General features: G+C 38.9%; 1 protein-coding gene across 2 annotated transcripts in view; it reads left to right on the forward strand.

Moving 5' to 3' along the window:
* The first annotated feature begins 2,645 nt into the window (after positions 1-2,645).
* The window catches only part of LOC124865058 (lethal(2) giant larvae protein homolog 1-like), a 45,568-nt gene continuing 31,564 nt past the window's right edge, over positions 2,646-16,649 (forward strand). Inside the window, exons 1-3 of one of the 2 annotated variants that reach the window (XM_047360066.1) lie at positions 2,647-3,059; positions 3,223-3,357; positions 9,353-9,450. In XM_047360066.1, the coding sequence (XP_047216022.1) occupies positions 9,416-9,450 (35 nt within the window). In that variant the 5' untranslated portion in view covers positions 2,647-3,059; positions 3,223-3,357; positions 9,353-9,415. Of the gene's footprint in view, positions 3,060-3,222; positions 3,358-9,352; positions 9,451-16,649 lie in introns of both variants that reach the window. The other variant, XM_047360065.1, reaches the window with a different exon arrangement.

Genomic DNA, 16,649 nt, shown 5'->3' on the forward strand with positions numbered 1-16,649 from the left:
TAATGTGTGTTTATTAACATCAGTTTGTACCCAGCAAAGGAAGAAGGTCCTCTTGTTGCTGTGCAAACTGTTTTCCTGGCAGTTTACCATTCTACAAAAAAAATGAATATGTGTAATTGAACAACAAACATGTTTAACCTTATCTTACTTGCTACATTAGCAAATGGTTATGGTTTGACATCATGCACTGTCTTTCATTAAACTTGCATTACCCTCATAAATTCGAGATGAGGTGTTCTTCTGGTTTATGTGGGGATTCATTGCTATATAAGATAGAAGCAAGAGAAGGCCATCAAAGAAATTTTTTTTTCCTCTTTGCCATGTAAGCAAAGCCGAAGTACTCATCGGATAGTCGTAAAAAGGGACAAGTTTTGGTAAATAAGGTTTGAAGCCACAGGAATAGATAGTTTGCACTCAATAAATGTTTATTAGTACAATGCATATTTTCTAAATGATTGTTCTCTACAACTAATGTATTTGAACAATGCTGAACATTAAAGGTTGTAGTATAACCTCTGGTGAATAGTGTGTGAATTGGATTTTTAAGGTGCATACCCCTTAATTTTTTACATTTTGTTAAAATCACAAACCTCAATTTATTTTATTGGTATTAAAGTGACATGACAACATAAAGTACCATATGATTCTAAAAAGGAAAGAAAAGTGTGGTTTTGATTATCTCACAGAGCACTGTGTAACCCAACATTGGAAAATGTAATGGTATAGAACAACTTTTAAGCCTTCTAAATCATGGCATCCACCTAAATTGAGCGGCAGGGCGGGTAGATAATTATTTAGAGGAGAGGCCAAAAGTTCCATGGGAACTCTGGGGGAGCTACAGTGCGCCAAACCTTTCAGTTGGGAGAACGTGGACAACACACTTGCCATTCACCCTACAAATCCGGACTTCATCAAAGTGGCATGAAAAACGTTGTTTTCTAAACGAAGCCTTAAGAAGCCCGGATTGCAGTTTGTATATGTGCAGGGTTGTTTGTCCTCTCTGTGTTGTTCTAGGATAGATTAGCAACTGACTGCTGGAGATGGCCACCAGCCCCTGCGATCCTGCACAGAGACAGGGATTGGACAATGAAACTGAAACACCTGTCATTTTAGTGTGGGAGGTTTCATGGCTAAATTGGACCAGCCTGGTAGCCAGTCTTCATTGATTGCACATTGCACCAGTAAGAGCTGAGTGTGAAGGTTCAATTAGCAGGGTAAGAGCACAGTTTTGCTCAAAATATTGAAATGCACACAACATTATGGGTGACATACCAGAGTTCAAAAGAGGACAAATTGTTGGTGCACGTCTTGCTGGCGCATCTGTGACCAAGACAGCAAGTCTTTGTGATGTATCAAGAGCCACAGTATCCAGGGTAATGTCAGCATACCACCAAGAAGGACGAACCACATCCAACAGGATTAACTGTGGACGCAAGAGGAAGCTGTCTGAAAGGGATGTTCGGGTGCTAACCCGGATTGTATCCAAAAAATATAAAACCACGGCTGCCCAAATCACGGCAGAATTAAATGTGCACCTCAACTCTCCTGTTTCCACCAGAACTGTCCGTCGGGAGCTCCACAGGGTCAATATACACGGCCAGGCCGCTATAGCCAAACCTTTGGTCACTCATGCCAATGCCAAACGTCGGTTTCAATGGTGCAAGGAGCGCAAATTTTGGGCTGTGGACAATGTGAAACATGTATTGTTCTCTGATGAGTCCACCTTTACTGTTTTCCCCACATCCGGGAGAGTTACGGTGTGGAGAAGCCCCAAAGAAGCGTACCACCCAGACTGTTGCATGCCCAGAGTGAAGCATGGGGGTGGATCAGTGATGGTTTGGGCTGCCATATCATGGCCTTCCCTTGGCCCAATACTTGTGCTAGATGGGCGTGTCACTGCCAAGGACTACTGAACTATTCTTGAGGACCATGTGCATCCAATGGTTCAAACATTGTATCCTGAAGGTGGTGCCGTGTATCAGGATGACAATGCACCAATACACACAGCAAGACTGGTGAAAGATTGGTTTGATGAACATGAAAGTGAAGTTGAACATCTCCCATGGCCTGCACAGTCACCAGATCTAAATATCATTGAGCCACTTTGGGGTGTTTTGGAGGAGCGAGTCAGGAAACGTTTTTCTCCACCAGTATCACGTAGTGACCTGGCCACTATCCTGCAAGAAGAATGGCTTAAAATCCCTCTGACCACTGTGCAGGACTCGTATATGTCATTCCCAAGACGAATTGACGCTGTATTGGCCGCAAAAGGAGGCCCTACATCATACTAATAAGTTATTGAGGTCTAAAACCAGGTGTTTCAGTTTCATTGTCCAACCCCTGTACATGTTTTGCAACAATTTTTGTCAATATTAAGGGCGTGTAAATGCAAGTACAGATGATTTAGTTTTGTATTTAAACTGCTACAAATATTGCATAAACAGCATTTAAAGCTAATAGTTTTTTTTATTTAAACGACCGCTTCAATGTGTTATTTTGATTTTAGCTCTTATTGGCTATTTATCCGGAGTGTGTTTATTTTTTTGTTTTTAACTTATTTATTACTATCGGCAATACAAGTTTGCAGCAGTGACGCGGAGCCGGTGTGCTCTGTGCAGCAGAATAAGCACCCCTCTCCGAAATTCTCGGGCGCGTGGGTGTTTCTGAGTGGCTTCTCGCTGATTTCTTTGCCGTCATTGATTAAGAATGACGAGTTTCGTGTGAACCGGGATTGGGAGGGGGCTGTGGTCAAACCCACGGCGACCTAAACAGCCCCAGGAGGAGAGAAGAGGAGAGAGGGTAGAGAAGAGTTGTGTTCGCAGCAGCAGCCACAGCTAAAGCCTGTATGGGCTAGTCCGTTAGCTAGCTTAGCTTAGTCCGTTGCGCCTCTCCTGCCGCTGATAACTCCGGCTCGCTTGCTCCGCGTTTTCCTCTCCGTCCCACCCGGTCTAGCCTGCTCCCCACCAACCGCTTCGAATATGATGAAGTTCAGGTTTCGTCGGCAGGGCACCGACCCGCAGAGAGAGAAGATAAAACAGGAGCTCTTCGCTTTTAACAAGGTAAAGTAACGGGACAAGGAGGGGAGGGAGACGGGGGTTCCTCATCTTCTGCAGCTCCACCAAAAAACAACTACATGGGTCTGTTTTATTAGAAACGGGGTGCAGTTTAGATGGAGATTACCCTGCAGCATCTAACCTGGCTGCTCGTCTGTGTTGCTGGCAGTGTACATGGATTCCCACACAGAGGGACATCGCTGCTTCTGATTGATGGGGCTGATTGCAGACCGGACTCGGACGGGCTTTGTTGATGAGTGTTTAAGGGGTGTTTGGCCTCCCATCAAAGTGAACAACAGAAACAGTACAAAACTTTTTTTTTTTTTTAGCTAATATTCTTTAAATTATACACTTGTTTTTTTTGGTCACTAATCAGGATTATACGAGATTATAGATTAAAGGGGACAAATCTAAACCATAAGCAATTTCAGCAGTTTGATCCAGAAATAATATTATATTTTAATGATTTAATCTAAATTTGGAGACCCCCCCCCCCCCCCCCACACACACACACACACACTCACACAACACCCACAAAAAGCTGTCCACCAATTCTTGTAAACTCATACAGACATAATCTGGTGTGAGTCTCAGGGGAAACGTATGAAACTTTATATTGAAAGTTGATATTACCTGAAGTTGATCTTATTTTGTTAAAGAAACTATCTCATGAAGCAACATTAAAACACAGTTGTGTAATATAGTGTTGATTTTACTGCTGAATTGCCAAAAATACTCAAAAAGCTCACAGCTGAAGGGGAATAAAGCTGATTCTGCTTTGTGTGTTTGGGTCGATGACTTCACAAGAGCCACAAGAATCAGCTGCCCTTACTAAACATTTCATTGTATGAGCAACTTTTGACAGATTTCGACATGGATAATGAAGCCTTTGGGTTCAGCCCTAAATGACTAAGGCAGAGTTTGACTCGTATGTCGTCAAGCCTATGGACAGTCAAGCCGAAGCAAACCGTGATGTTGATGATGATCATCTTGACAATTTTAATTGTACTGATTGGTTTCTGTGCAAATTCACCACTGGTGAAATGAGTAAATGTATTTTTTGGGTTATACCACCTTAAATTGTTGTATTTGCTAGTTTAGTGGAACAAATAACTTGGTTAACAACTTCTCTCTTTCAAACTGACAAGCGATGGGTTTTTTTCCCCGTTACGTCCTCCTTCTGTGCTGAATAGAACAAAGGCGGGTGTATGGACCAGAGCCGGGCTACTTTTGTTTCCCAAAGGACCACATAAGCCACTGGGACTGTTGTCAAGAGCCAACACAAGTATATATTTGATAATAAACTGTAAAAATAAGTTTGATCACCTTCGGGAATATTTAAACTGAATAATAAAATGCCACCCCCCCACTTACTGATAACTGAAAAATATATTTATAGCATAACCCTAGATTTTGTTCTTTGCCTGTGTCATTTGGACACAGAAAAAATGCTCTTTTAAGTTTTGTCTTAGAAATATCATGTATCAACTTATTTTTTTTTCATCCAAAAGTAAATATGCATGAATAATTTTTTTTTTTGTAGTTTGGAACCCTTAAAAGCCATTGCTAGTGATTAGGGCATTTTTGTTCTTTATAAAAAAATTAAAATGAGTTTTTTCCCTTTCATCTTAAATATGGAAAATGGTAGATTTACAATACATGAAAAAATATCTTCACCTTGTCGAAAACTGGTTTCAATACCAGTGTCTATGTTTTTTTTTTTTTTAGAAATGAGCTTTCAATGGGAACATAAAATATACAACGGACACAGATTGCTTGGTATATGGCATATTTGAAGAAAAAGCATAAAATGAACCTCGAATTAAACACCCAACTTAACATAGGAAATATAAATGGATGTTTTTACAAGACCTCTGATCAGTTATGTCTTATTTGTTGTAACCAAATGCATGAGCTCATGGAAGCTTGTTTTGTTTGGAGGGTAGATATAATCTTGACTAAATAAGAGCTTGTGGCAGAGCAAATAGAGAAAACTGATTACGACGTGCTCTATATGTAACAGATTATATCTAAAGTAAGATTGATTGATCTCACAGAAAGGTCTGGCATGTAGCTTTAACACTTAATGGTAGTGGTCTTCCCTTTTTACCAGTTTTAAGTAGGCTACATGTTCAGTCAATAAAACTTTATTTATAGAGCACTTTTCATACAGTCATGTGTGACACTTTCCTGATGTTAAAAAAAAGGAAATAACAGGCAGAAAAAACACTGGAGAGATGCACATAAAAATGATTAAATTAAGTACCGTATTTTCCGCACTATTAGGCGCACCGGATTATAAGGCGCACCTTCAATGAATGGCCTATTTTAGAACTTTTTTCATACATAAGGCGCATAAAATAGAAGCTACTGCAGTCAAACGTTTGACTGGGGTTGCGTTATGCATCCACTAGATGGAGCTGTGCTAAAGAGAATGTCAACAAAACAGTCAGATAAGTCAGTCAGTCAAACTTTATTAATACACTACAAACCAGCGTTCTGATAACTCCATTCACTCGCATGGTAAGGTCTCCTCTACATAGAATTCTATTGAATAGAACCAACCGCACGTTAGGAATGCATTGGAGTCTATGATGTTGAAGTTGAAATCAAACGTTGGTTAAAACGTGAAAGGGAACTTTTCCCTGATTCAGTAAACACGTAAAAGAAACAGTTTGATGCACTAAATCAAACGTTAGTACATTCACAATATAGTAGCGTTAACAGTTGAATTCTCTCGCTGCTGCTCTATTCCCATGTTCGACTGCGTAGCTGACAGCCTTGAGTTTGAACTCAGCATCGTAAGCGTGTCTCTTGAAAGGTGCAATTTTGGGGTCGTTATACACACACAAGTGGTGTTGGACTAGGAGTAAGCACAGTACAGGTGTTTACCGCTATTACTTTGGCGACACCCCTGACTACGGTAGCCGTAATGCTGCAAGCGGTGCGGCTTTGTAGTTTACCAGTCGTACTGAAACATTTTGACAGAGCGCCGTGTACAACCAGTATGGATCAACCAATTAACCAATTGATCCATATATAAGGCGCTCCGGATTACAAGGCGCACTGTCATTTTTTGAGAAAATTAATGGTTTTTAAGTGCGCCTTATAGTGCGGAAAATACGGTAAACAGATAAAACAAATAATTATGTTGGTAGTAACACAATGATGAATAAAAGTGAGAGAAATAAATCCATTATAGAGGATAAGGAATATTTGAAATTTGATTGTGTATATAAGCACGTTTTCTATTAGGAGAAAAGTTAAAGAAAATCTAAAAAATAATAAGTTAAACTATATAAGAGAAATAAATAGCTATAAACTTAAACCTTGTGGGCTGCTGTGGACCTGTGGTGGCCGTAAAAGTAGTTTGCAGTACTTTGTGAATTAATGACTGTGTTTGGATGTCCTGCAGCTTGGCCAACAGAATCTCTGAACGGTACTGTCCAGAGATGAGCCACATTAACAGCGTTGTAGTGGTGAACTCAGGTTAGGTGAAAGTCTTCCAGAGAACAACCCCGTGCAAACATTTCATGATGCAACACTCAGTTAATCGATACTGTCTCTCCTGAATGGATGAAGAAGTGGATTACTATTGTCATGCAAACTAAACCCATACAGTTCAGATCAGAGAGAAATCTTGTGGAGACACAATATAAATGTGCATAAGTTAATGATTTTCACATTTTCTTTCTCGTTTTTTAATATTAAAACAGTCACAGTTGGAAAGCTCCTATTCACTCCATTTGTTTTTCATCCATTTTTTTCCCCTCCTTTGGCTGCTTGCCTCAGTCTATGAAGTTTCTATTCTGCAGTCATGATTGGTTTTAAATGCGAAACTGTGAACACTACAATCTTACTTGGCAGGTAAAATAAAATTCAAATAGAAATGTGGATCCAAAGTTAGTCCTTCTAAATCCAAGGTTTTCCCTCCATTTTAAACTGAGCCTCTTTGTGGGATTCCCAAGTTAAACCCTGTGTTTCTGTTTATCGCAATGGCTGCAACCCTTTCCTTACAGTAAGGTCACAAGCTAACTTATCAGCATGTCCAGAGGAGTTATCACATTAAATAATGAGTTTGGTAGAACATTCAGGTCTCTATTTGTTCATTACAACATCAGCAATTACCCAACAACTACTGTGTACAAGCAGAAATCGTACGTCTTGTTGTTATAGTGCCTTGCACATGATTCATACCCTTTCATCTTTTCTAAATTGTTGTTGACTTTTTATTGGGATCCTAATAAGATTTTTGAAAATCTATTTACTCCATTTTCACTTTACAATTATAACGAACTTTGTGTTCATCTGTCAGATCAAATCCCTATAAAATACATAGACATTTTCCATTGTAAAGCAACAAAATGTGGAAAGGTTCAAGGCCTATGAAGGCTTTTACAAGACACTTCACATATGCATCATAAGGTGAAGATTTTACATAAACGTATGTGCACATTTATTAAATGTCTTCTTTATGTTCTGTTTTGCAAAAAAAGCTGCTACAATATTACCTTGATTTCTCTGTACCCAAAGTAAGCATTAGACATGCACAATATAACGAGTTGTAATTGCCATCGCAATATTGGTGTGTGCAATAACGCAACAGCAATGGACTGCTAGGACGCAATATTTGCATTCCTTCTTTGCATATCAGTTATTATTTGACTAGTTGGACGGACTCTAACTGCCCTTATTGCTCATGTCTACGGTCTATTTTTAGTGGTTGAGATGGCCGTGCTTACAGAGGGTGGTGGAGACATTGTACAGAGGTAAAGAAACAAAAGCATTAGCACTACAATTTTCAGCAACGCCATCACATAACGCTACATATTTCCTATACTGTTGCCGTGCAGCCCTAGCAAGCAGCACAGACTCTCCTGCTGTAGCAAGCATGTCTGAACATCAGCTTAAGACAAAAGTTCAGACTTGATTTTTCTCACATCCAGATAATCTTTGGTGCTTTAGAAAAGCTCACGTTGCAAAAAGTTTCAGAGGAATACCAGCCAATACTGACAGGACCTAAAGTACCTTTTATGTTTTATTTTAGTTAGGCAAACGGATGTCATTGCCTCTGCCCTAAAGGGCATACAAGTATCTCACAACACGCTGTAGTCCAGGCTAATCACAGTTGCCCCAGAATCAGAAGTGGATTCATGCTAAAAGGAGCTCTTGTTTATTTCAGATGCGCTGAAGATGGTTTATAGCAGCTTGATTGTGGAAACAGAATCATAATAATTTATTCAATATTAAAATGATTTTTAATGTGATAACTTGCATGAGTTTGGAAATATATTGCATTTATTGCACTTAACAGAAAGCTATTTTTAATATTAGCTTTTTGTCAGTGACATTGTTTTGGAGATTTTATTAGCACAGCTGCCCTAAACTAGTCTAACCTTTGCCTCCATTGTTTGCCATAGAAAGACACAGTGATTGGCTGATTAACCAGTTCAATTAGCTTGGTTTCTTTTTCTTACAGATTAGATGCTCATCTCATTGAGAGTTAGTTGTACCTTTCTAAATATCTTGCTGTTCTTTAAAATTCTCAGATGCATCCCATTGGACTCTCATGAATTTCTCTTGGTTCCTGCTCTGTTCATCTAAACAAGATGTCTGCAGAGACACCCGCTAAGTAAATACCTTTGATAGTGGTTGTGTGTGGGTGGTGAGGCACCTCAGTGCTGTGTAGATTCAGCTCGTCTAGATGGTGTATCGTGTTTAAAGTCCACTGACTGTTTGTTTTGCTGGAACAGCACCCTTGTTTTACTGTTCGGTACCAGCTGCTGCGACTGTCACAGAGGTGGTCTGTCTACAGGAGGCTTACTTTGATGTGACTGTGTTTGTGTGTAATCAGTCTGGCCCTTTTAAAGACGGAAAGTATCGATGCTTTTTCTTTGTGTCGCAGTTCCAAGAGGAAGACCCCGGAAAAGTCCTCTCTGAAATATGCTCACCTCTTCTCTGCAGCTCTAAATGCATTCCCAGCTGTCTGCCATGTCGTGCCAAGGGTAGAAGGGGGGAATAAAGGCTGTGAATTGATGTTAATCCCAGTTAACAAGGTCTGCAGAGCGTGGCAATAAAGTGTCGGGCTGCCATTCAGTGGCCTTTGAAAAAAGTTTTGCCTGACTTTATTAAAGGAGTCCTCCCTTTTAGACGCCTCTTCTGACTTAGAAAAAGAGCTGGATGCTTTTTAAAGAAATATAGGTTAATAAAGTGTATTGTGTTTTTGTTTGTTGTGTCATCTGGTAAACGTGTATCATTTTTCTCCCTCCCACTCCTGTCGTTTGTCTTCTTCCTCCCAGACTGTGGAGCACGGGTTCCCCAATCAGCCCAGTGCCCTGGCCTTTGACCCCAAGCTGCAGCTGATGGCTATCGGCACAAAGTCAGGAGCCATTAAAATGTATCCTTTATTACTTGTGAGTTTTTGTTTACTTATTTGGTTGTCATCGCTCCTCAGCTAGAGGCTGCCAAGGTGCTGCCAAGGTTAGGTCCCACCCTATCCACATTTTGTCATGGTAAAAAGTTTTATTTCATGTAGTAGACCATCATAATGTAGGGAATATTTGTGAAGTGGAAGGAAAAGGATCTATGGTGTCAATATTATATTGAGTCTGCAAGTGTCATTGAGGATGTCTCTTCCAGCTTTGTACAGCTGGAAACTATAATGTTTTTCCATTTTTCTTTACAAATTACTGAATACCTGAAAACAATAACTTTCTTGTCAAAGATTCTTGATTTATGTCTGGACTTTGACTAAACCATTCTAACACATGAATGTGCTTTGATCTAAACCATCCTATTGTGGTCTGGCTGTAGGTTTTATGGTTGCTGACCTGCTGAAATGTGATGATGAAATTAGCTTAAATTAGCTTTCTGCTCCTTTTCGCACAGCACAATACTACCACCACCGTGTCTTACCATGGGGATGGTGTGTTCAGGTTTACATGCATTGTTGTAAGTCTTTCATACATAGTGTTTTACATGTAAACTCATGTGACCAGAGCTCCTTCTTCCACATGCTTGTCCTCTGCAGCTGTGCCTTTGTTCTTTGTTCTGTGATGTCGTTTACAAAACACCTGTGTTTACCCTGAGTAAATTATACACAGCTGGACTGTTTGCTAATTCTGAATGAAGGTGTTTGCTCTGGATTTTATTTTGGGGTATCAGTTTAAAACGCACTGAATACAAGTGCATGTCAGACTTTTCAGATTTTTATTTATTAAAAAAATACAATGAATCCTTTTTTTCCCTCTTTGCAGTTATGCAATACATTGTGTTGGTCTATTGTATAAAAAACCATAAAACACATTAAAGGTTTTGGTTATAGTGGGACCAATGCTTTAGTTATTAAGGTCCTGTCAGTTTATAAAGTACTAATATCCTCTGTAAGTAAAGCAGAACATTTTCATTCAGAATATGAAAACTGGAATGCTATAAGATAAGTAACATTTTAGGTCATACCATGCAGGATAGTTAAACCTCTCAGGCCTGAAACCATAAACAAAAACCCCAAACAGAGTGCGGAAACTGATTTCCTTCCTTTGCTGTCAGTTTGCAGCTCTCGAACAGCCTGTCTCTTATCTCTACATCAGCTCTGCAGTGCAGTTACAGACCTGTTTTCATTTGTAAGATTCTAGCACGTTTCTTTTGATTTTATGCTATCAAGCACAAGGTCGCCTGCCGACCTATTGAGCTATAAGATGTTTGATTTATTTGCGATTTTTGCTGCTCTGGGCTCTATAGTGCTTCATTGTTTAGATTTTTATTTTAATTGTCAAGAAATGGTGATGAGTTGTGATTGTAGAAGAGCTGTTTATATAACATTGGTCTGGAGAGCTGGCCTAAATGTGATCTCTTTGGAAAGTGGCACTGTCTAAGGTGGGGTAGAAGAGGACTCATCTGTCACTCTTTACCAAAGCTGCTAAGCAGTTACATGTATTTCTTGGTTATGAATGTATAACTCTGCTCTGTTGATGTGCATATAAAAATATTTGGTAGTTTATACCGATCCGAGTCAATAAGCATTGACTGATGCCAAGTCATTCATTACAGTTAATAAAACCAATAGCTTTAAAGTTTCTTATGATTTTCACTTTCTGGGTGGCAACAGAAATTTTGTCCCAGCTGGAGTTTGTGCTGGACAGCCTCAATGTTCTGCTAGGTTAACTAGGTAAAAAATAGTGACCATAAAGTTCTGACAATGCTTCTCTTAGAACTTGCATAGCTTTCAGATTTTGTTCTAAACATATATCTGACACACCAAATGTAGCTGATGACAACCCCCTCCTTATGTTTTCATCCGTTGCAGTTTGCTGAAGTGCTAAACTAACGTTAGCATGATAGCCCTCTGCTTTGATATGTCTTATTGATAATCTTGCTTGTAGCAAAAGTGTGGAATTCAGTTTCAGTGTTTTCAACGTTTAAATACATTTGGAAAAAGAAAACAAGTGTAGAAAATATTTGTATTTCTAGGCTTTCCTTTTTTTATCCCTTTTGTCTTATTGTTGTCCTTTTTTAGTGTCCTTACTTTATCCCTTCTGACCTGTTCTTCTTTCCTTTCTTGTTCTTGTTTTTCATTCCTTCCCTCTGTTCATCCATCATAGTGGTCTACCCGACTCTTTCTTCTCTACTTGTGTCCCACCTCCAGTTCTTTGTGGCCTTCCTTTCCTTTGTTTCTTTCCTTCTTTGTTTTCTTTCTTCCTTCGTGTCCATCTATTTTTCCTATCTTTCCTTCTATGTGTTGGGCTTCCAGTTCTTTCCTTCCTTCCTTCCTTTGCTGGTTCCAAATTTAAAGCCTGCCTGCTGTATATGTATCTGCTATAAATTCATAGTGAACCTTTCTATTTTGAAACTGAATAACAAAGCAAGAACCAAGTGAAAGAGTATTGTTAGGATGAGCCATCTCTAGCACAGGACATTAACGGATTCTGATCTTTCTGAGCAACACAGAATAAGTGGGATCACTGAGTGAAGCTTCACTGGGAAAAATCTTTGGTTTGGCTTGTCAAATGCATTGCAGCAAAACTATAATTTGGCCCAGGGTTTCAGTTATGTCAGAAATGCTAACAACTCAGAAGCTCATGCACTGTGTGCGCTTGGTGATATTTTCTTACTTGTTATCTTTGTTGCAGCTAAAACTGTCAGCATTTCAGTGACACTTCCAGGGCCAGTTCTGATGTTCTGCTGTGGTTTTGTGGAAGGCTTTGTTTACTGCTCAAACGATTCACTTACTGGTTAGTGCATCAGGAGGATCCGACCAAACAAAACCCTTGAAAGTTTTGAAGTTCTTGTTTAAAGTTGTTTGGCATGAACTATATTTACATGTTTTATATTTGTCTTGTGTGCATGTAAACATTTGACATCCAGAGTAGAGGAGGAGACCTGAGTGATCACAACAAACATTAAGTTTGATCTGCATTTGCATTCATAGCATCTGTTTGTAGATTCATAGTCAGTATGGCCACATTTATTGGTGCGCGAAAGGAGGGTGCAGCCTGCCCTTGCAGATGCATCCGAGTGGAGAATCGACTACTTGAGTCTCTCTCTTTCTCCTTAAGAGAGGAGAGAGAGAGGGAGGCTGTTGGTACCAGGCACTTGCACCCCAAAGACAGATAAACAGAGGCAGTAAAGATGGGGGAGGAGGAAGGAGATATGCCTTCACTATAAAGCTACACCTATGTTAAATTAGTGCCATAAAACACAATACTGATTTCTCACCATGTCTCTAATGAGGCCACGCAGAACCTGGACATTTAAAGAAAGGACCTTTTAGTATTCAAGGAAGACATTGTAGACTATTGTAGTAAAACCATTGACTCAATTATTTCCAGAAGTCAATATAGGCGCATAACGTTTAAGCAACCTGGGTACAAATAATGTTGAGAAGATTTATTTAGAAATGGAAACAATCAACTGCAAGGTTTGGAAAAATATTCAAGGTCAAAAGTCATACAAATGTAAACTTGTATTATAACATTTAATAAAAATGGAAGTGCATTCCTTATATAAACACATACATTTATAATGATCATTTTTAAATAAAATATTAAACTCAGAATTGCATAATAAAAAATAGAACAAATTATTTAACATGTTTGACATATTTTAAATGCATATATAATTTTTTAAGTAATTATTTTATTTATTTTTATTTCTGCAGCATATCATGAATTTCATTTTATCTATCCGCCATGGGATAAAGTCTGTGGGCGGGGTTAACAACGCTAATGACAAGGTGATTGGGCTGCGGCTGTTCAGGCTAACCAATCAAATGTTGAGGTCTAGTAAATAAGTCATAATGACAGTAGTTGTTTCATGGCAGATGAAAATTTTGAATAATTCAAAACATGAACAAAAAGATTTTTTTTATCTTGGCTTAATAAATGCAAAGTTAAATTTTTAGTCATTGACTTTTAAATGTTTGTTTTTATTTCAATTATTGACATTAAGTACACCTACCCTTTCATTCCATGTATTGCAGTTTCATTTAAATGATTAAATAAAAATTATTTATTTAAAACATTTTTTGGATCAGAGAACCTTGCACCCTTATTATATATAGAAAAGTGTAGCTAAATACCTAAACATGAACTCGTGAAACAGTGTTTTTTACGCCACAGTAAAAAGAACACATCACGTTATATATGAGCCTATTACCTACATAAGGAGTTGGTGGAAAAAACCCTATCCTGCATAATTAATGGTTTATAATTTTACACCGTAAGGGATGCTGTACAATTTAACTAAAGTGCAACATGAAGGAAATATCAAATGACAAGCAGAGACTGTAACCTGTAGAAAGGTTTGCCAAGGCTTTGAGAATAATTCTCTTTTTGATGATGTGTGGACAAAGCATGTGTAAGCACAGAAAAAGGGATTAATCCAATAATATAGGCTTTAATAAAATGCTCTAAGCAAAAATACAATATTGTGGTTATAAAATTGAGCTTTTTAAGGCAGAGCACAGCACCGTTCTCCTTTGATGAACCACCAATGATCCGTCCTAAGCGCATAACTCAGACAGTGGCTCTACTTTGGGCTTTTGAGTTTTCTTTTCATAGATACAGCAATTTAATTCCCTGCAGGGAGGTTAGGATGAAGTGAAGAGTCAGATGGTTCCAGCTAGTTGTCACCAAACCCCTGCTCACTGAGGCTTTTGGTAGCCCATTGTGCTCTCTGTAATTAACGCATTGGGGCTATTATTTGGGAGGTTGATGTGTGGTTACAAAGCATGCTGTTGTGGTGAATGCTGTAATTTCCAGAGATTGTGCTGGTAAAAATAGATCCAGAGTTCCTACGCAGTCTTAAAAGGTCTGGATAATTTTTCCAGGTTGGGAGAAGTATGAAAAGATTTTCTTTTTTTCACTTTCTAAAGGACAATCGTCTAAATAGGCAGTAGTTGTATCCAAAACGTCATGTATAAATCGACATGTTTTATCTTTCATTTGCAACCACATACCTTTATTTAAACATTGTATTCATCAATATGTTGTTTGGCTTACTGACTAAATGTGTGCTTATTCAAATTAAAATTTGGTCATCTTCACTGGTGTTAGGTCTTTTGACAACTTTAAATTCACGTTAATCTAGACCTGTTGTTCTTAAACTGGGTCTAAAACACAAAACTAAGCACTTCAGCTGTTATTCTTTGGAATTGTTGCAAAGGAAATTTAGTTATAAATATTCAAAACTAGAATCTCTACAATACTTCATTCTTTATGTCATAAGTCCAAGAGTTTGAGATATCTAACTTAGTCCAAAGACCACAAAACCAGTGAAATGTCGCTATATACCGCTCTAAAAATCAAAGGCCAATTTTAGCCTCATGACGTTTCATTATTTGTGCAACCTACAGGTAAGACCTGACCCGTTTTTATGATGTTGCAACCTCTGCTATAATTTGTTTTTCTTGACAGCCACGCATATATTGTCCCAACCAGAGTTTCTGTAGGTGAACCTTAATATGCTGCTCCAAACAGCTAAGTTAAGTTAAGCTCGTCTTAACTACCTTAAGAAAACTCCTACATACTTCTGCCAAGGTTTCACCCTAGGCATGCATAGCTTTATCATCTGACTCAACGTGTATAAGCTCCAGTCTTTAATAAACTTGAGTCTTTTGTTATGCAGCGCAGTTAGCTAGAGTGCTATGCTAGCGTTAGCATGTTTACTCATTAGGCTTGAAACATTTTTCAAAGCAGTTTCTGAAAAAGTTGTCCTGCTTCATAAACGTAGTGCTTTAGATGTTGTATAATCTAATGATTAGTGCTTCAGCTGCAGGACAGCAGGGGTTATCTGAGTACAGCGTGCAAAGCAGGTCACATGACGCAGGCAGACCAGGAGCTGCAGAGACAAATACAGTCTCTCCTTCAGCATAAACTCTTTGCATAGGGTTAAATGCACTTGGGATTGATTAAAGAGAAAACCCAGATTTGTTGGATTAATAAAATAATTTGCATTGTCTATAATGCAGTGCAAGCTATCAACCTGAAAACGGGCACTTATGAAGATTTGGCCACATGGCTTGTTAGTGGTCCAGCCGACTGATCATAGAAAGTAGAACCACAGTTATTAGGATTTTCATCAACTGTTCGGTGTTACTTTTTGTCGACATTGTCTAATCTGAAAAACAGATGTTGGTTTTACCCACATATGTCAGTACTCATTCACACAGGTGTGTATTACACCTTTCCAGTGTTCAGTGCCAGTGATATGGTGGGACTCCCTGCAACGGATGCCTGTGGCATATATTGAGTTGGCCATTTTGCAGAACCAGAAAGGTGATTGAGTGAGTTGGTGGTTGTTTGGTGTGAACCTCTGTTCTGCGTCCATGTTGTTTTCCCCTTCAATCAGTTTGTTCACTTGTGTTGTGTTTCTCATCTGTTTATTTCCTTGCTTTTCCTTTCACTCTTGATGTTATTAAGTCATATTATGTCCTGAAAGGTACTGCTTTGATCACAGATTGGGGCTCAACAAAGGGAAAGGGATAACATCTTTTCTTTTTCTTTTTTTTTTCCCCCTCCTCCCTCAGTGTGTGTCTGTTGAATGGGATTGTGTGCGGGGGTAGATGGGCGATCTTAAGAATTCTGTCTCCTGTCCTGGAATGCATGTTGCACTGCCCTGGGTTAACCACCCACCCCACTTTGTGTGTGTATGCATGCATGCTTGTGTGGCTTGGGAGAGTAAGAGCTTTGTTGCTGAGTCTAGTCTTAATAAAGGGAGCATTTAAAATGGTTTCCAAGACAACCAGGGCAGTTGCCTAGGATGAGGAGTGCTTGCAGCAGGGAGTATTGCGAAACTGCACCTCAGAAAATGAGATACCAGAGAGTTTTGCTCCAAATGTCAGTTATTGCTAGAAGCACATTTTTTTAAGTTGAAAATGATCACATGATAGTTTCAGCTCTTGCTGAATCACACCGAAACTGTGACTGTAAAGCTCCAGTATTAGCTAACACAACATGAGCTTATATTTGCACCCATGCAACACAGCTTTGAGGCCTGTTCTTTAAGAATTGCTGTGGTTTTTCGGATCTTCTGTTATGTTGTTGGTTATAGACAGCAGGTTATGATCAGCATGTTTTGGCCTCATTTGCTAAATCTTTA

This window comes from Girardinichthys multiradiatus, chromosome Y (genome assembly GCF_021462225.1).
Source record: "Girardinichthys multiradiatus isolate DD_20200921_A chromosome Y, DD_fGirMul_XY1, whole genome shotgun sequence".
In the NCBI taxonomy this organism is placed as follows: domain Eukaryota; kingdom Metazoa; phylum Chordata; class Actinopteri; order Cyprinodontiformes; family Goodeidae; genus Girardinichthys; species Girardinichthys multiradiatus.